General features: G+C 41.7%; 1 protein-coding gene across 1 annotated transcript in view; it reads right to left on the bottom strand.

Moving 5' to 3' along the window:
* The window catches only part of AKAP6 (A-kinase anchoring protein 6), a 412,130-nt gene that overhangs the window by 310,035 nt on the left and 85,664 nt on the right, over positions 1-16,431 (bottom strand). Inside the window, exons 3-4 of the mRNA XM_073609738.1 lie at positions 11,691-11,942; positions 7,137-8,276 (exon numbers count right to left, since the gene is read on the bottom strand). Of these exons, the coding sequence (XP_073465839.1) occupies positions 7,137-8,276; positions 11,691-11,942 (1,392 nt within the window). The remainder of the gene's footprint in view (positions 1-7,136; positions 8,277-11,690; positions 11,943-16,431) is intronic.

The raw sequence follows: 16,431 nt of genomic DNA, 5'->3' as shown, positions 1-16,431 counted from the left end.
TGGTGTGTGGTGCTGTCCTTTTCGTGAACTGAATGCTTTTGGGACCCACATTTGTCTATCTGTTTTTTTTTAATGATGATCACCTTTCCCTTGACTCTTTCTTTGACTTATTTATGTATTTTACATATTCTTTTCATATTAGCAATTGCATAATTTGATTGTAGTGGAAGGAAGTGGATCACATTTATTTTCACATTTGTATATCCATTTATTTTTTCTATTTATCATAATAGATGCACAATTTTTGAGTGATTTTAGCGCTGCACTCTTTGAATATTTATAAATTTTACATAAGATTCAAATAGAAAAATGAATGAATCTTTGGTGAAACTTGTGTAAATCGTGGGTGAAAAAAAAAAAGATAAATAGACCCCGCAGTTAACTGATTTCTTTTGTATTTCCTTTTACGGGATGTATGCATTTGTTTCCCTTTGTAATAATATTTCAAGCCACAAGATGGCAGAGCATTTCACAACTTGATCATTCATCATCACAAACAGAATGCTGTCAGAAAGCTGAACACAATGTAATGAAATGGCCTGCGGATGTGTGCTGTCAAATGGAATACATAAAACAAAAGCCACAAATCAGCATGACAGTCAACCAGTATTTTAACCACTTCAGCCCTGGAAGGATTTACCCCCTTCCTGACCAAGCCCTTCTTTGCGATTCGGCACTGCGTCGCTTCAACTGACAATTGCGCGGTTGTGCAACGTTGTACCCAAACAAAATTGACGTCCATTTTTTCCCACAAATAGAGCTTTCTTTTGGTGGTCTTTGATCACCTCTGCGGTTTTTTTTTTTTGCGCTATTAACAAAAATATAGTGTCAATTTTGAAAAAAAAGCAATATTTTTTACTTTTTGCTATAATAAATATCCCCCCCAAAAATATTTTTATTAAAAAAAACGCAATAAGCGTATATTGATTGGTTTGCGCAGAAGTTATTGCGTCTACAAAATAGGGCATAGATTTATGGCATTTTTATTATTAATTTTTTTTATTAGTAATGGTGGCGATATGCAATTTTTATTGTGACTGCGACATTGCGGCGGACAGATCGAACACGTTTGATACTATTTTGAGACCATTGCCGTTTATACAGCGATCAGTGCTATAAAAATGCACTGATTACTATGTAAATGTCAATGGCAGTGAAGTGGTTAAACACTAGGGGGCAATCAAGGGGTTAAGTGTGTTCCCTAAGCGTGTTCTAACTGTAAGGGGGGGGGGGGTGGGCTCTCTAGAACATGACAGAGATCACTGCTCCCGATCATGTTGCTAGGCAGAACAGGGAAATGCCTTGTTTACATAGGCATCTCCCTGTTCTGCCTCTCGTGTCACAATCGTGGGCCACCGGCGGACATCGAGTCCGCAGTACCCGCGGGCAACGCTCCCCGTGGTGCGGCGGGCGAGCGCGCTAGCCATTGGTGACGGAGTGTGTAAATCCAGGAAGTGAACAGGCAGCAACTTCAGTTACTCACAACAGTTAAAATGGTTGAAGCCAGACTTAGTGGAGGGAGATTTGTGCAGCATATTTGGCAAGCACAGAATCACAGTATATAAAAAATAATATTCAAAGTGGTTGGAGGGAAGCTTCAGAATGGCAAAGATGTTTTTATTACAAATTATGTGAGCAGACTGCAGTTCCTCTTTAACTACCTGAACTCCAGGTGTATACATATAAAAGACACAAATGAATGCAGCTTTGTATTCATTATTATACAGTGAAATGCATTTTCTAAATGCAAGCAGTGTAGGTACCTAAATTTGACTTGGTGTCAGCCTCATGTACAATGTTCAACAACGGACATACTGATAGGAGAAAAAAACAGGATGACATGGCGATGAGCTCATTAGTCTGCTGCTTCGCTTCTTACTGCACAATCACAGGCTCGGGACAAGCACAAGACCAAGCAGTATTACTTAAAGCAGTAGTAAACATACACTGCTTGGTCACTTGTACCTACAGGTAAGCTTGTAATAAAACTTACCTGTAGGTACAATGAATATTGAGATATTCACAATATTTTCAGCCAGTGAAGTCATTGGCGCATGCACCAGTGCAGTGCACTTGTAGTGGAAAGTGGATTTGCCTTTCATAAATAACCCCCATTGTTCTCCTGTTCTTATCATTCTGTCTTTTGAAAACTGACAGTTCAATACAACCATTACAAGGGATATTTTTTTGGATCTAAGAATCATAATAATATAATATACTGGTATCAGGAAGATTTCATAAAGAAGAGAAGACTTTTAAATACTCCAGTGTAATGATCAGCAATGTTCAGAATTCAATAAGCGCTCAGTTTACATTCAGCTACAAGATTTCTGATTGCAGGTTTCTGGACACTACTTTGATATTATCCTGGATATGCTGTATTATGTATTATTAAATAAGCAGAACAGTGAGCATATTCTATCACGCGAATGGCTGTGATGAGCTACTATATTTTACAATGCCTCATTAAAGATTTCTCATGATGGTTTCATATTTCACTAATGTTACCCACTGCCTTCATATTTTTATGTTCATCTTGAATAACCCAGGTGACTATTTCAGATTACTCTTGCTGGACCATAATCCCTTAATTACCTTGCATGTAGGCAAAGTCCCTTAAAGGAAATCTGTATTGAGAAATGAATATGAAATAGAGGCTGCCAATGCACACCTTACCTGCTATAAATACTGCTTCTTTCTCATCCATTGTGGAATACAGAAATTCAGATACAGCTGGGCTTTACTGCTGCCCAAGGGATGTTTCAACACAAACCAACAAACTAAACCACCCCCCACAACCCCTTCTCTACCCAGCATGCCTCAGTTTTTTGCTGTCAGCCGATGAATTTGCATGCCTTTTCCTAAGTTTTTTTTTCTTGGCAGCTTTATTTTTTTCTTCCTGGAGCTTTTCTTTGGTGACTCCAAACAAGATTCCTTCCTATACCATTGCTTGAGCTGGTCCCTATATGGCAGCTATCTAGATTGGCATTTCCTCTGCACTAGCTTTGAAGGCTATACTCGGACCCCACTGGGCTGGACAAGTGAGAATGGGGGAGGAGGCTGGAATGTGACATTGGGCACTGGATTCTGTATTGTGGCGCTTTCCAGACCTGAGTGTACTTTGTTAGTTAGCTGTGGAATGCTTTCCAGGTACAGGGCCGTAGCACAGCCCCAGGTGTGACCTTGTTTCCTTAGACTTACTTTGTGAGTAAGGTCATTTGGGTTGAAACAGTGGGAACTACTTTAACTTCCCTGCCACTGACAATTTTACCACAGTAACATTTAAGACTGAGGAACCAAGTACTGATGTCTTTCACTTAGTGGAGTGAAACACATGCGCCCTCTCTTTCCCACAAGTCAGCCTAGAGAAGGCACCATCCCACTGCTGTTCCCGAAGTTTGGGTCTGTTTCCACTGCCTGCCTACAGTGACCTGGTTACCTCTGGCTGCCTATAATCCCCATCAACACCAGCTGCTTGAGTTTGTGAATACCTAAGGCCTTGTCTCACACTGGGCCTAGCTGCACTATGGCTGCAAGGAAGCAAAATGTCTTGGTTAAGACTCAGGGAGGACAGTCCAGCTGCCAAGAGTGACCTAAGCCTATACTTCCCTAGTGGTTTTGAGGGAATTGACCTGGTTTCCACAAAAGGAATCAGCATCTGAAATCCAGAACCTGATGCCCCTATTGTTTTATGGTCATCATCATCAAGTCTTCCTCAGCTCTATCAGGTGAAGCCGAGTCCCCCCCCCCCCCCCCCCCCCACACCCACAGTGATCTCTATGTCCCCTCAGGATTTTTTTTCCGTTTGCGCTCAGCTACTGTGGCACTCTACCCACAGCTTTAAGCATTCTAAGACTCTGCCTTTGACCCTCATCAACCCCTAAATCAAGCTGTCTCTGTGGTCCCTATCACCATCTCCGACTCTGATTCAAAGTCCCTGCAGTCAGACCTTGTTCTACCTTTCATCTGGAGGATCAACTAACTGTTCTAGACCTTGGGTCTTGTAAGGCTCCTACAGCTGCAAATAACTTTCTTATACATCCTCCATATGGTATGAAATGACCATGAAAGGTCTAAGGCCTCATCCAAATATGTAGCTGGACTTTTGCCCTTTAAATGGGAATTTCTAAGCCTGTCTTGAATGAAAATGATGTCTGCACAGATGCGCAAAACACTCTGGCTGTGTGCACAGGGTGCTGACGTTAAATCGCCTAACCCTCATGGGATTAGATCCTGATCTTGACACCATGATCAGCAACACCACAGGTGGTCAGAGTGTTCTCTTGCCTCAGTCGATAAGGTCTGTGGAGGGGTCAGAGGAACCCCACTCCTCTACCTACACCAGCTGCAGGTACATGCAGGTACTTAAAACCTGACACTGCCCTTTGGGCTCAAAGCCAATGGTCAGTCAACCCCACTAAAAGGCTTCTGCATAAATGTCCCCCCTCCCCTTTTACCCACATTATTATTATTATTATACAGGATTTATATAGCACCAACAGTTCACGCAGCGCTTTATAATATAAAAAAGGGAGTTTTTCACTCTGAGCACTCAGTTTCTTCTTCAGAAGGATCTTCTACCTTTAAGGTTCTGTGAAGATCTTTAAAGTGGATGTAAACCCTCACATATACCCAGTGAAGTGAACAGCATCAGATGATACACAGGGATGAAACAAATCTCCCTACATAAGTTTTACATGTATATCTGCTGTCTTCATCTTTATATACTGTTTAGAAAGTGCACATTGTGTTAGAAGATTTTCTCTTTCTGGTTAGCACTGCAGTGAAGTCTCGGCATACAGCCAAGACAACTTATTGGTGGAAAGGCAGACACCCCCTCTCCTCATAGGTAGAGACTTCCAGCTCTGTCCCTTGAATCATTCAGGGCTCTGCTAAACTATTTATATCATCCTCCCCAACACAAAACTCCAGCTGCTTTAATCATATGTGACGGAGAACTTGTCAGGAGTTATCAGGCTGATAACAGAAGAACGGGGCAGGAGACAGCTACGGGACATAGGGTTTTGAAGAGCGATAACAAAATACTGCAGATATATGTGCCCAGCTCAAATTTAATGAATCGGGTTTACATCCACTTTAGGGTTGAGCTTTGGAGGCATCTGCTACCTCTCAGAGAATTGGACCTTGTGTTCACCCTAGTGCCCTTTCCAGACATCCCCATTGTTTTGTGATTAGATGATTTCCTCTGAAGACAGTCAGTTATTTAAACCCCCTGCACTCAGAACCCTTTTGAGGAGTCTAACTCCTGCAAGTTTTGCCAGATAGCTCCTCGTGGTAGCTATCGTTGGTAGCTTTCTGCCACCAGTGGGTGAGGCTTTTCAGCTTAAACCCTCACAAAAAAAGTCCATCCTTTTCCTTCAGTCCAGGGTGTGTGAGGTGTTGGGAGAATCCCTGCTCAGGATGGTCTCCCCTTTTCTCATTGGTTCTCAGTCCTTTTCAGCCAAGCTTTCCAGTGCTAGGGGTCTGGGTTCTGAGTGAGGCATCCACATTGTATATTTGGACTAGGAAAACCCTGACATGACCCATCAGTCTCTTTAAGTGAGCAAGGTGGATTTTTACCCTTTGCCCTGAAAGCCTCACAAGCTGTCAAAATACTCAAACAGTGCCTGCATTTGACTGGAGGCAGCTGTCAATTTGCTGCCTGTCTCCTTCGATTTTGCATTTGAGGAATGTCGGATGGGAGTCAGCTGACATGGCCAACCACTGAGAAAACTTCAGCCAGTTCATCAGGAACCAGTCTAAATTCGGTCTGTGTATGGCCACCATAAGTGTTAAGAGTGTAATACTTGGGTCTATCTATGTAAACCAACTAGACTTTTTCTTGCAGACCTGGTTTGTCAGAGGTTTCCTCCTTTTCTCTTTTTACCACATCATGTTGTGAGTCTGTTCTTCCCTAATCAGGTAGTTGTGATGTTCCAACTGTTTTGGTGGATTTTTTTGTTTGACATCTGGTTCAGGCTCAGGTTTTCTTCAGGTGGAGTGTTTCCCCTCTGGCGGTAATCTTGTCTGTCCTAGTCTTGTATATCAGGCTAATCCTCTGGTTCATAGGTAGTTTCTTGCACAGGGCTTCACCTAATCTTTTTTAGATTTAGATCTGATTTGTTAGATGGTTTCCAATTGCAGACAGTTTCAGACAGTTTCATTCCCTTTTTGTGGACCTGTCAGTGGCTGTTGCCCACCCCTCAATTAGACTACTTTTGGATGCCCCAACTGTAATTGAAATTCTTGTGTCCTTCAATGGGCAAGAAAAAAAATATGTTTCTTCCACTTACCATAAACTATATTTCTTGGACTCCATTGGGGGACACAAGGTTTCACCCCTCTGTGTGTTTTTCTTTTTTTCTTGCCCTTAATACTGCTATTGCAAAACATTGGGGCATGCTGGGTATAAGAGGGGTTACACAGAGGCAGGCTTAACAATGTTTCTGTTTGCCATTGTCCAAATCTCCAGTAGGCTGTAGTATAACCCAACTGTATCGGAATGGCTCTATCCCACAATGAATTCTGAGGAACAGATTATACAGTAAGTATAAAAATATTATTTTGCTGGCTGTCAGACTGAATAAGTGACAGGTTTTTTTTTTAACCTGGAGGAAGTATGATCTGAACACTTTTTCCAGGTAAGTGAATCAAAGAGTGAAAGGAAACTAGTATTTTCAGATAAGTTAAAGGAAAATCTCTGCAATGGAGACATAGACAGCAGTAAAAAGCTACAGCACTGCTATCAATATTGGTTTCTATTAGGTACATTTGTTTTCATACTCTACTTTTTGGAAGGATTTCCCCTTACATTCACAGTCCCCGAAAATACTATCACAGTTCGTATCACTGTGATAGTAATTACAGGAAATGATACAGCACCCAACAGTGTCACAGACAATGATAACAAAAATCTGACAAGAATCCAAACCCTTTCCTTACTCTATCCAAAATGAATTAAAGTTTTGGCAGGAGTTTCATTTTAAGTTTTCAAAAGTTAGGACTTTGTGAATATAGGTCTTTAATGTGGCTATTTATCAAATATAATAAAGTATTGCTAACAATAATCAGTTTTATATATAAAAAAGGACACATGAATTTGTGGTTCAAATCTCTTTCACTGGGGGGTCACTCACCTGGATTCTGTCCCACACATGTCGATCATTGTCCTGTCTCTGGATGTCCCACATCAATCTCTGTATAAGTGCTGCTTTGTTCTGTCTTCCGGTGCATGCTGACCCACTAAGGTGTGGAGTTGATCGTTCACTGCCATCGGTATATGAGGCTATGTCACTTGGGGTACTGGGAGAAAGACATCGTGGTGAACTAGGTCCAACCTCTGATCCTGAACTGATCTCCCAATCCTCCACATCTCGGAATGATGGTTGGGGCTCTCCAGGTGTAGGAGATACCAACTGTGAAAGGCTACCAAGGCGCAAGGCAAGAAGGTCTGTTTGGTGCAAGTGTGAAGGTAAAGCCAGGAATTCATCAGACCCATACCAGCGGTCTTCCCCTGTTTCCTGGGTTGGTGAGTCCAACAGTCTATTATTCTGCTGGTCTCGCTGACCTTCGTTTGGTGTACTGCAGTGGGAGTTAGTAGAATTAATAGGGGATGCTCTACCATCAAGGCACTGATGCACTTGACTGGTCAGCTCCTCTATATTCTGTGCTATGTCATCCTCTTTAGGTACTTGGCTGTTAGGAGATGATGGAATATTAGCAGAATATGTGGCGGTCACGCTAAGACTGAAGTGCTTGTTGGGGGATGTAGAGCAAACTGGCAGGGACAAGTTCATATCAACAGAATTTAGACTGTCTGACTTCCCCCAATCTGTCATATCATTCAGATACAGTCCCCGTTTTGGAAGAGAAGGCCGAGTGGGAGAATCTCCCCCGTGATCACTGCCCTCCTGTAGAGGTCTTTTTGGTGTGGTGCTTTCACTGGAAAGGAAAGACTTGAGAGTTTGTTGCCCTGTCTTCTCCAGGTGTTGTTGTGCTGACTCTTTCTCCATTCCAGAATTCAGTGAGGCTTCCTTGTCAGAAACCACGCTTAGCAGACCGGGACCTTTAACTAAATCTGGAAACTCCTGCTGCATAGCACTGTATGTCCAGTCTTCCAGGGGTTTAGCAGGGGGAGGCGGGGTGTCCTCCTCCCTGGGACTGTAGTCTGACAGTTCGTAGGCAGTGATCCCACAGTCCAGTGAGAGGTAATCTGGGGGGCATCGAATGGTCAGCTGACCTGAGCCGTCAACTTCTGTCAGGGCATCAAGCCTATCCTGTAAAAAAAAAAAAGTATACTTTAAATAACTACGTTTAAGTCCTAAAGAAAATCAAGTTTTTAGAAGTGCTGCCCTGTAGCACTACTGCAAGTGCCAGTTATTTTTGCTATATAGTTACTTAGAGATGAAAAATATTTTTTATGTGAGAAGCTCAGAAGCTCTACAGTTCAGATTGCTGTAACCCCTAACATTTCCATGTTAAATAGGATTAACATAACATTGTGGACTGAGAAACAAGGACAGGGAAATAAGCAGAATGAACATCAGAGGTATCTGTGTAATGGTAAACATTTAAAACTATTTAACATGTGGAGCAGTTAAAGCGATAATAAACCCAAAAACAGAATTTAATATATTGCAGCTTATCAATCAGTAGGTGTGGTGGCTGCATTAGTTTTCTTTTTTTAATTTTGTTTCCCTCTGCTTTTACCTGGTGATCTGGCCAGTAACACACCTCCTGTATAATGCCCCGTACACACGGTCGGACTTTGTTCGGACATTCCGACAACAAAATCCTAGGATTTTTTCCGACGGATGTTGGCTCAAACTTGTCTTGCATACACACAGTCACACAAAGTTGTCGGAAAATCCGATCGTTCTGAACGCGGTGACGTAAAACACGTATGTTGGGACTATAAACGGGGCAGTGGCCAATAGCTTTCATCTCTTTATTTATTCTGAGCATGCGTGGCACTTTGTGCGTCGGATTTGTGTACACACGATCGGAATTTCCGACAACGGATTTTGTTGTCGGAAGATTTTATATCCTGCTCTCAAACTTTGTGTGTCGGAAAATCCGATGGAAAATGTGTGATGGAGCCTACACACGGTCGGAATTTTCGACAACAAGGTCCTATCACACATTTTCCATTGGAAAATGTACGGGGCATTAGAGTTCCTCTATTCTGGATGAAGGAGCACAGGGGCATAGCAGACAACAACATTGTCAGTTTTGGGGGGAGGGTATTGTTAAATGTACTAGCAAATTTAAATACACAAACAGATTAAAGCCAAACTCGAGCTAACACTTTATATTCAGTTACAGCAGTTTTTGTTAACTGTTGGGATAAAGGTTTTACTAGAATAAATAAAAGCTGAATACTCTGAAGCACCCCTGTCAGTGTTAAATGGTTTATCTCATCCCTGCAAACTGATACATCTGGAACAGAGATTGTTCTTTTGAAAAGCAACAGACTTAGGCAGGCCATACATTATGCAATTTTCTTTCCTTTATTTACGTGCTGAAGGAAAGAAAATTGCCTGATTCCTTCATCAACACAGTCAGTGCTGATGGGGGAAACCCTCCTGCGGAGCTATTGTATTCTGACAGTGGGAAGTTTCCCAGCCGTCAGAATACAACAATGATCACTGCTATAGCCGCCAGCAGTGATTGAACAACATATTCCTGATGGGCTGGTTGTACTGAAGTTGATCGATAGGCTGCCCAATACATAGATTGAAATTTGTCTGGTTCCTACTGAACAGGCCAGATTAACAGATGAGGTGAAAATAAAGAAATAAAGCCTTAACAAGAAAACAAATGCAGCCATCACATCTAAGAATTGGTAAGCTGCAATATAATAAATGTTTGCTTTTGGGTTTAATTCTGCTTTAAATGTAGTATCTGCACTGATAGTCCAATGTTGGCTTCTCTATCTATGGAGGGGCAACAAAGTCACCCTTGGCCCTTGGACAGCAGCTCTATCTGGAGAAGGAAGTCTTATGCCCTGTACACACGATCGCACATTCCGACATCAAAATCCATTGGATTTTTTCCGACGGATGTTGGCTCAGACTTGTCTTGCATACACACGGTCACACAAAGTTGGTTGGAAATTCTGAACGTCAAGAACGCGGTGACATACAACACGTACGACGAGCCAAGAAAAATGAAGTTCTATAGCCAGTGCTGCTCTTCTGCTTGATTCTGAGCATGCGTGGCACTTTGTGTGTCGGAATTGTCTACACACGATCGGAATTTACGCAAACGGATTTTGTTGTCGGAAAATTTTAGAGCCAGCTCTCAAACTTTGTGTGTCGGAAATTCCAATGGAAAAAGTCCGATGGAGCCTACACACGGTTGGAATTTCCGACAACAAGCTCCGATCACACATTTTTCGTCGGAAAGTCCGATCGTGTGTAAAGGGCATCAGATGATCTAGTAGATTTACAAGACTCTACATAAGTGACTAACAAGTTAAAGCTGAACTGCAGCTAAAACTTTTAAAAGAGTTAAAGTGATATTAAACGCAAAAACAGAATTGAATGCATTGCAGTTTACCAACTCCTAAATGAGGTGACTGCATTAGTAGCCCTAGAGTGGCTCTGCTATCTATGGAGGGGCAACGGAGTCACCGTTAGTCAGATAGCGCCATGTCTGGAGAGGGACGTGTTAGATGATCCAGTGGATCTACATAACTAAACATAAGTGATAAGTAATAAGTTAAAGCTGAACTTCAGCTAACACTTTTTAACCAGTTACATAAGACCTCTAACTCCCACTTTTGCTGCATAGCTTAGTCTGTTAATGGAAGTCGAGAAATGATAGCAGGATCGACAGCTAAAAAAATATGTGGTTGCCATGAAAAATTCTGGTTTGTAATTCTAGTGACCGCATCATATATGTCATTTTTGATATTGCCCTTTAGTACGACTTTTATTAGGCAATTTCTTATATCACCTATGAGTGTAAGTACAGTTAATTTTTTCCCCCAAAAAATTTAGTTTAAAGTCTCCTACCCTCCTGTTTTTTTATACCCATGAACCTCTATTCCACTACAACAGATCTACAAAAACTGAAGGAAAGAAAAACAGGAGGAGCTGAAACTATAGTACCAGTAATACGTTTACTATTTATTCTAATCTATACTATGAAAATGACAGTGATACAAAAAGGGTACAACACTTGCCCCCATCTATAGCTGGCTATCACAGTAAGAAGCATTGGAAGGCTAACAACAGTTATAAACAAGGCCAAGGATAAATCCAAGGAAAAAACCAAGCTTAACTTACCGACCAGCCCACAGACAACCTACCTTTAAGAAGGGGTGGTTCCCCTTCAGTCCACTTGCTCTCACCTATCCATCAGAATGCATGTGCTTCCACTGTGTTAGGTACCACAGATACCAGGGTGCCTCGACGAGGCTCTGTGGCTTGCACATGCATTTGCAAATGTGTGCAGACCAAACCCCTGCTTTTAACGCATACTGTTAGACAGGTTTCCTTGGTTGTCTGCGAGATGGTCGGTAAGTTAAGCTTGGTTTTTTCCTTGGATTTATCCTTGGCCTTGTTTATAACTACGAAAATGACAGCTAGAAGCTATGGGTGCCATCTCCCATCTCCTTTCCTCTAGCTGTAATAAATGATAAATGTAGCCCCACATTCTTCACATCAGCTTTTTGAATCTCTTGCCTCTTGGTCCTCCTTGGTGAACGCTTGCAGGATGTCAGTCTGTCGTGTGTAGTTGCCGTTGCTGTCCTGCAGCCCTTGTAGTATCCTTTCTCTTAGGACCAGCACAGACACCCGGAGCTGATGCCACAGGAGCTGCACTGTATGTATGTCCACAATCACATTGACAGAATAAGATAGTAGCTTCAGGGAGAACTCTGTGTCCAGTAAAGCATGGATTTGTTCCACGTGATCTGAGATGTCCTCACAGATCTCCTGCCAAAAACAGAAGAAATCAATGTTACATTATAAAATAGGCCAGCTACAGAAAATGAAAAACAAAGAACACTGACGGGCATGCATGATGGAAAAAGCAGTGATGTGTATTATATGAAGATAAGTAACCTGATCTTTGGATTGGTTGGATTGAGGGAATCTGATCCTTCCTAGGGCATTGCAGTTCTAGGATTCTAATAAATATATGCATGCTGATTCATCATTTCCAATAAGAATCATACATGTCAAAAATCCCAGTTGGCAGGACTTATCTAGTGGGGATTCTACACAAACTAGACAAATCTGCATATATATATATGGTGGCTTGTGAATCACTGAAGAAGATCATGCCCAGTCTGATCAATTTGGAGATTACAGTACATTAGATCTGACTCTTTATGAACATTGTATTCAACACAACAACATTTTACATGTTAGTTCTCTGACAACTGCAACAGCCTGTGCAAAAAATAACAATGTTTTCAAAGTAATGCAAACATTATAAAAGTAAGAAAAAAGATAGATAGATAAAATATCAATCATTTTGCTTATCTCTACTAACACCCCCTGTCGGCAAATCATAAATTTCCATTCACTTATCTAAGCATAGCATCTCATTATATCATCTCATTAAAGCAGGGGCCTCAAACTGGCGGCCCTCCAGCTGTTGCAAAACTACAAGTCCCCTGGGGCATTGCAAGGCTGATGACTCCCACAGGCAGAGGCATGATGGGACTTGTAGTTTCGTAACAGCTGGAGGGCCACCTGTTTGAGACCCCTGCATTAAAGCAAACAATTTAGTGGTTGCTAATGGTTACATCATGCCATTGTTAAATGCACTATATTATTAAAAATGCCCAGTGGAGCTTCTTATTTTTTTATAAGCTCACCAAAAAAGAAATATGACACTGTTGCTGTGATTACTTGCCATGGGTTACTGTACACTGCTGCTCGCTGCACTGAGTTGTTGTTATTATTAAACAGAGATCAAAAGATTTCAATACCCACACTAACCCACAGCAACCAATCAGAATTGAATCTGCTGTAGCCATCTCAATGGAAGATGCATTCTGATTTTTGTTTTTGTACAGCAGTTGCATTATAATAACTGTTCTCTTATAGCCTAAATATATGGCAAATAGGATTAAACAATAAAAACAAAAAACACACAAAATACAATACAAGAGGAAAACAAACAGAAATTAGCAATTCAAACCTCATTTGTCCCCGAACACCAAAAATATTTTGATGCAGAGTTGTGTGAACAAAGCAATCTTATTACCAGGAACGCCGATCCATATTAAAGCGCTTTGTTATTTCTTAACACAAAGCCCACGCTACTGTACATAAAATGTATATCTGACCCAAAGAGCTCGTCATTTATTCTGTAAAGTTCTGTCCATGGATGACCATGTGGGCCGTAGGCTGGAATAGGAAAGCACAGCTCTGGGCAGGTCCTGGCTATGTCTGTGCGTGTCCCTGACTCCATGACACAAGAGGACAGCTGTCATTATACTCTCAGCTGTCGGGACATTTGCTTCTAAATTTCCCAAACATACTGAGCTGCATTATGTGCTCCTGAGGACCCGGCCTAACAACAAACAGAGCACTTCTATTTCCAGCCTCAACGGCCGACAAAACACATTTCATTCACACTCATAATCACAATAAATGCCGAATAATTACACAGGATGTGTATATGTGAGTGTTCATTTCCTAAAAAACATTTATATATACTATCCGAAAATAGAGGGGACTGCTCCATGTGATTTTTTATTTTTCGGAAAATGCATTTTATTAGTTTGCAATTTTCATACAAGGAAAACAAAAACAAACTGTTGATTCGCATACAATAGTCAACAGTTCAAAAGTTATAGTCAAACATAACCAAAGTTGAAAATAAACACACATAGTTGCCTGTCACTACAGGGTTAATGGGCCCCCCACAACTCCCAACCATTGACTAGAAAAGCATCTGATCAGCTGCAACTATATATATGCTAGAGGTACAGACCCATGCAGCTAATTGTTAAGAAGAGGCCATTAAGCTCCATGTGATTTTATTGTTACAATGGAGACTACAGCAGAGGACACACATGTACAGTACAGGAATATACACACTACACCCTGATCTACAACAGAGGACACACATGTACAGTACAGGAATATACACACTACACCCTGATCTACAACAGAGGACACACATGTACAGTACAGGAATATACAACCTACACCCTGATCTACAACAGAGGACACACATGTACAGTACAGGAATATACACACTAAACCCTGATCTACAGCAGAGGACACACATGTACAGTACAGGAATATACACACTACACCCTGATCTACAACAGAGGACACACATGTACAGTACAGGAATATACACACTACACCCTGATCTACAAGAGAGGACGCACATGTACAGTACAGGAATATACACACTACACCCTGATCTACAACAGAGGACACACATGTACAGTACAGGAATATACAACCTACACCCTGATCTACAACAGAGGACACACATGTACAGTACAGGAATATACACACTACACCCTGATCTACAACAGAGGACACACATGTACAGTACAGGAATATACACACTACACCCTGATCTACAACAGAGGACACACATGTACAGTACAGGAATATACACACTACACCCTGATCTACAACAGAGGACACACATGTACAGTACAGGAATATACAACCTACACCCTGATCTACAACAGAGGACACACATGTACAGTACAGGAATATACACACTACACCCTGATCTACAACAGAGGACACACATGTACAGTACAGGAATATACATACTACACCCTGATCTACAAGAGAGGACGTACATGTACAGTACAGGAATATACACACTACACCCTGATCTACAACAGAGGACACACATGTACAGTACAGGAATATACACACTACACCCTGATCTACAACAGAGGACACATATGTACAGTACAGGAATATACACACTACACCCTGATCTACAACAGAGGACGCACATGTACAGTACAGGAATATACATACTACACCCTGATCTACAAGAGAGGACGTACATGTACAGTACAGGAATATACACACTACACCCTGATCTACAACAGAGGACACACATGTACAGTACAGGAATATACACACTACACCCTGATCTACAAGAGAGGACGTACATGTACAGTACAGGAATATACACACTACACCCTGATCTACAACAGAGGACACACATGTACAGTACAGGAATATACACACTACACCCTGATCTACAGCAGAGGACACATATGTACAGTACAGGAATATACACACTACACCCTGATCTACAACAGAGGACACACATGTACAGTACAGGAATATACACACTACACCCTGATCTACAACAGAGGACACACATGTACAGTACAGGAATATACACACTACACCCTGATCTACAGCAGAGGACACATATGTACAGTACAGGAATATACACACTACACCCTGATCTACACCAGAGGACACACATGTACAGTACAGGAATATACAACCTACACCCTGATCTACAGCAGAGGACACACATGTACAGTACAGGAATATACACACTACACCCTGATCTACAACAGAGGACACACATGTACAGTACAGGAATATACAACCTACACCCTGATCTACAGCAGAGGACACACATGTACAGTACAGGAATATACACACTACACCCTGATCTACAACAGAGGACACACATGTACAGTACAGGAATATACAACCTACACCCTGATCTACAACAGAGGACACACATGTACAGTACAGGAATATACAACCTACACCCTGATCTACAACAGAGGACACACATGTGCAGTACAGGAATATACACACTACACCCTGATCTACAGCAGAGGACACACATGTACAGTACAGGAATATACACACTACACCCTGATCTACAACAGAGGACACACATGTACAGTACAGGAATATACACACTACACCCTGATCTACAGCAGAGGACACACATGTACAGTACAGGAATATACACACTACACCCTGATCTACAACAGAGGACACACATGTACAGTATGGGAATATACAACCTACACCCTGATCTATAACAGAGGACACACATGTACAGTACAGGAATATACACACTACACCCTGATCTACAACAGAGGACACACATGTACAGTACAGGAATATACACACTACACCCTGATCTACAACAGAGGACACACATGTACAGTACAGGAATATACAACCTACACCCTGATCTACAGCAGAGGACACACATGTACAGTACAGGAATATACACACTACACCCTGATCTACAACAGAGGACACACATGTACAGTACAGGAATATACAACCTACACCCTGATCTACAACAGAGGACACACATGTACAGTACAGGAATATACAACCTACACCCTGATCTACAACAGAGGACACACATGTGCAGTACAGGAATATACACACTACACCCTGATCTACAGCAGAGGACACACATGTACAGTACAGGAAT

This window comes from Aquarana catesbeiana, linkage group LG13 (assembly GCF_042186555.1).
Source record: "Aquarana catesbeiana isolate 2022-GZ linkage group LG13, ASM4218655v1, whole genome shotgun sequence".
Lineage (NCBI taxonomy): Eukaryota > Metazoa > Chordata > Amphibia > Anura > Ranidae > Aquarana > Aquarana catesbeiana.
Note: the sequence above shows the minus strand (reverse complement) of the source record. Positions and strands in the feature narration are given on the sequence as shown.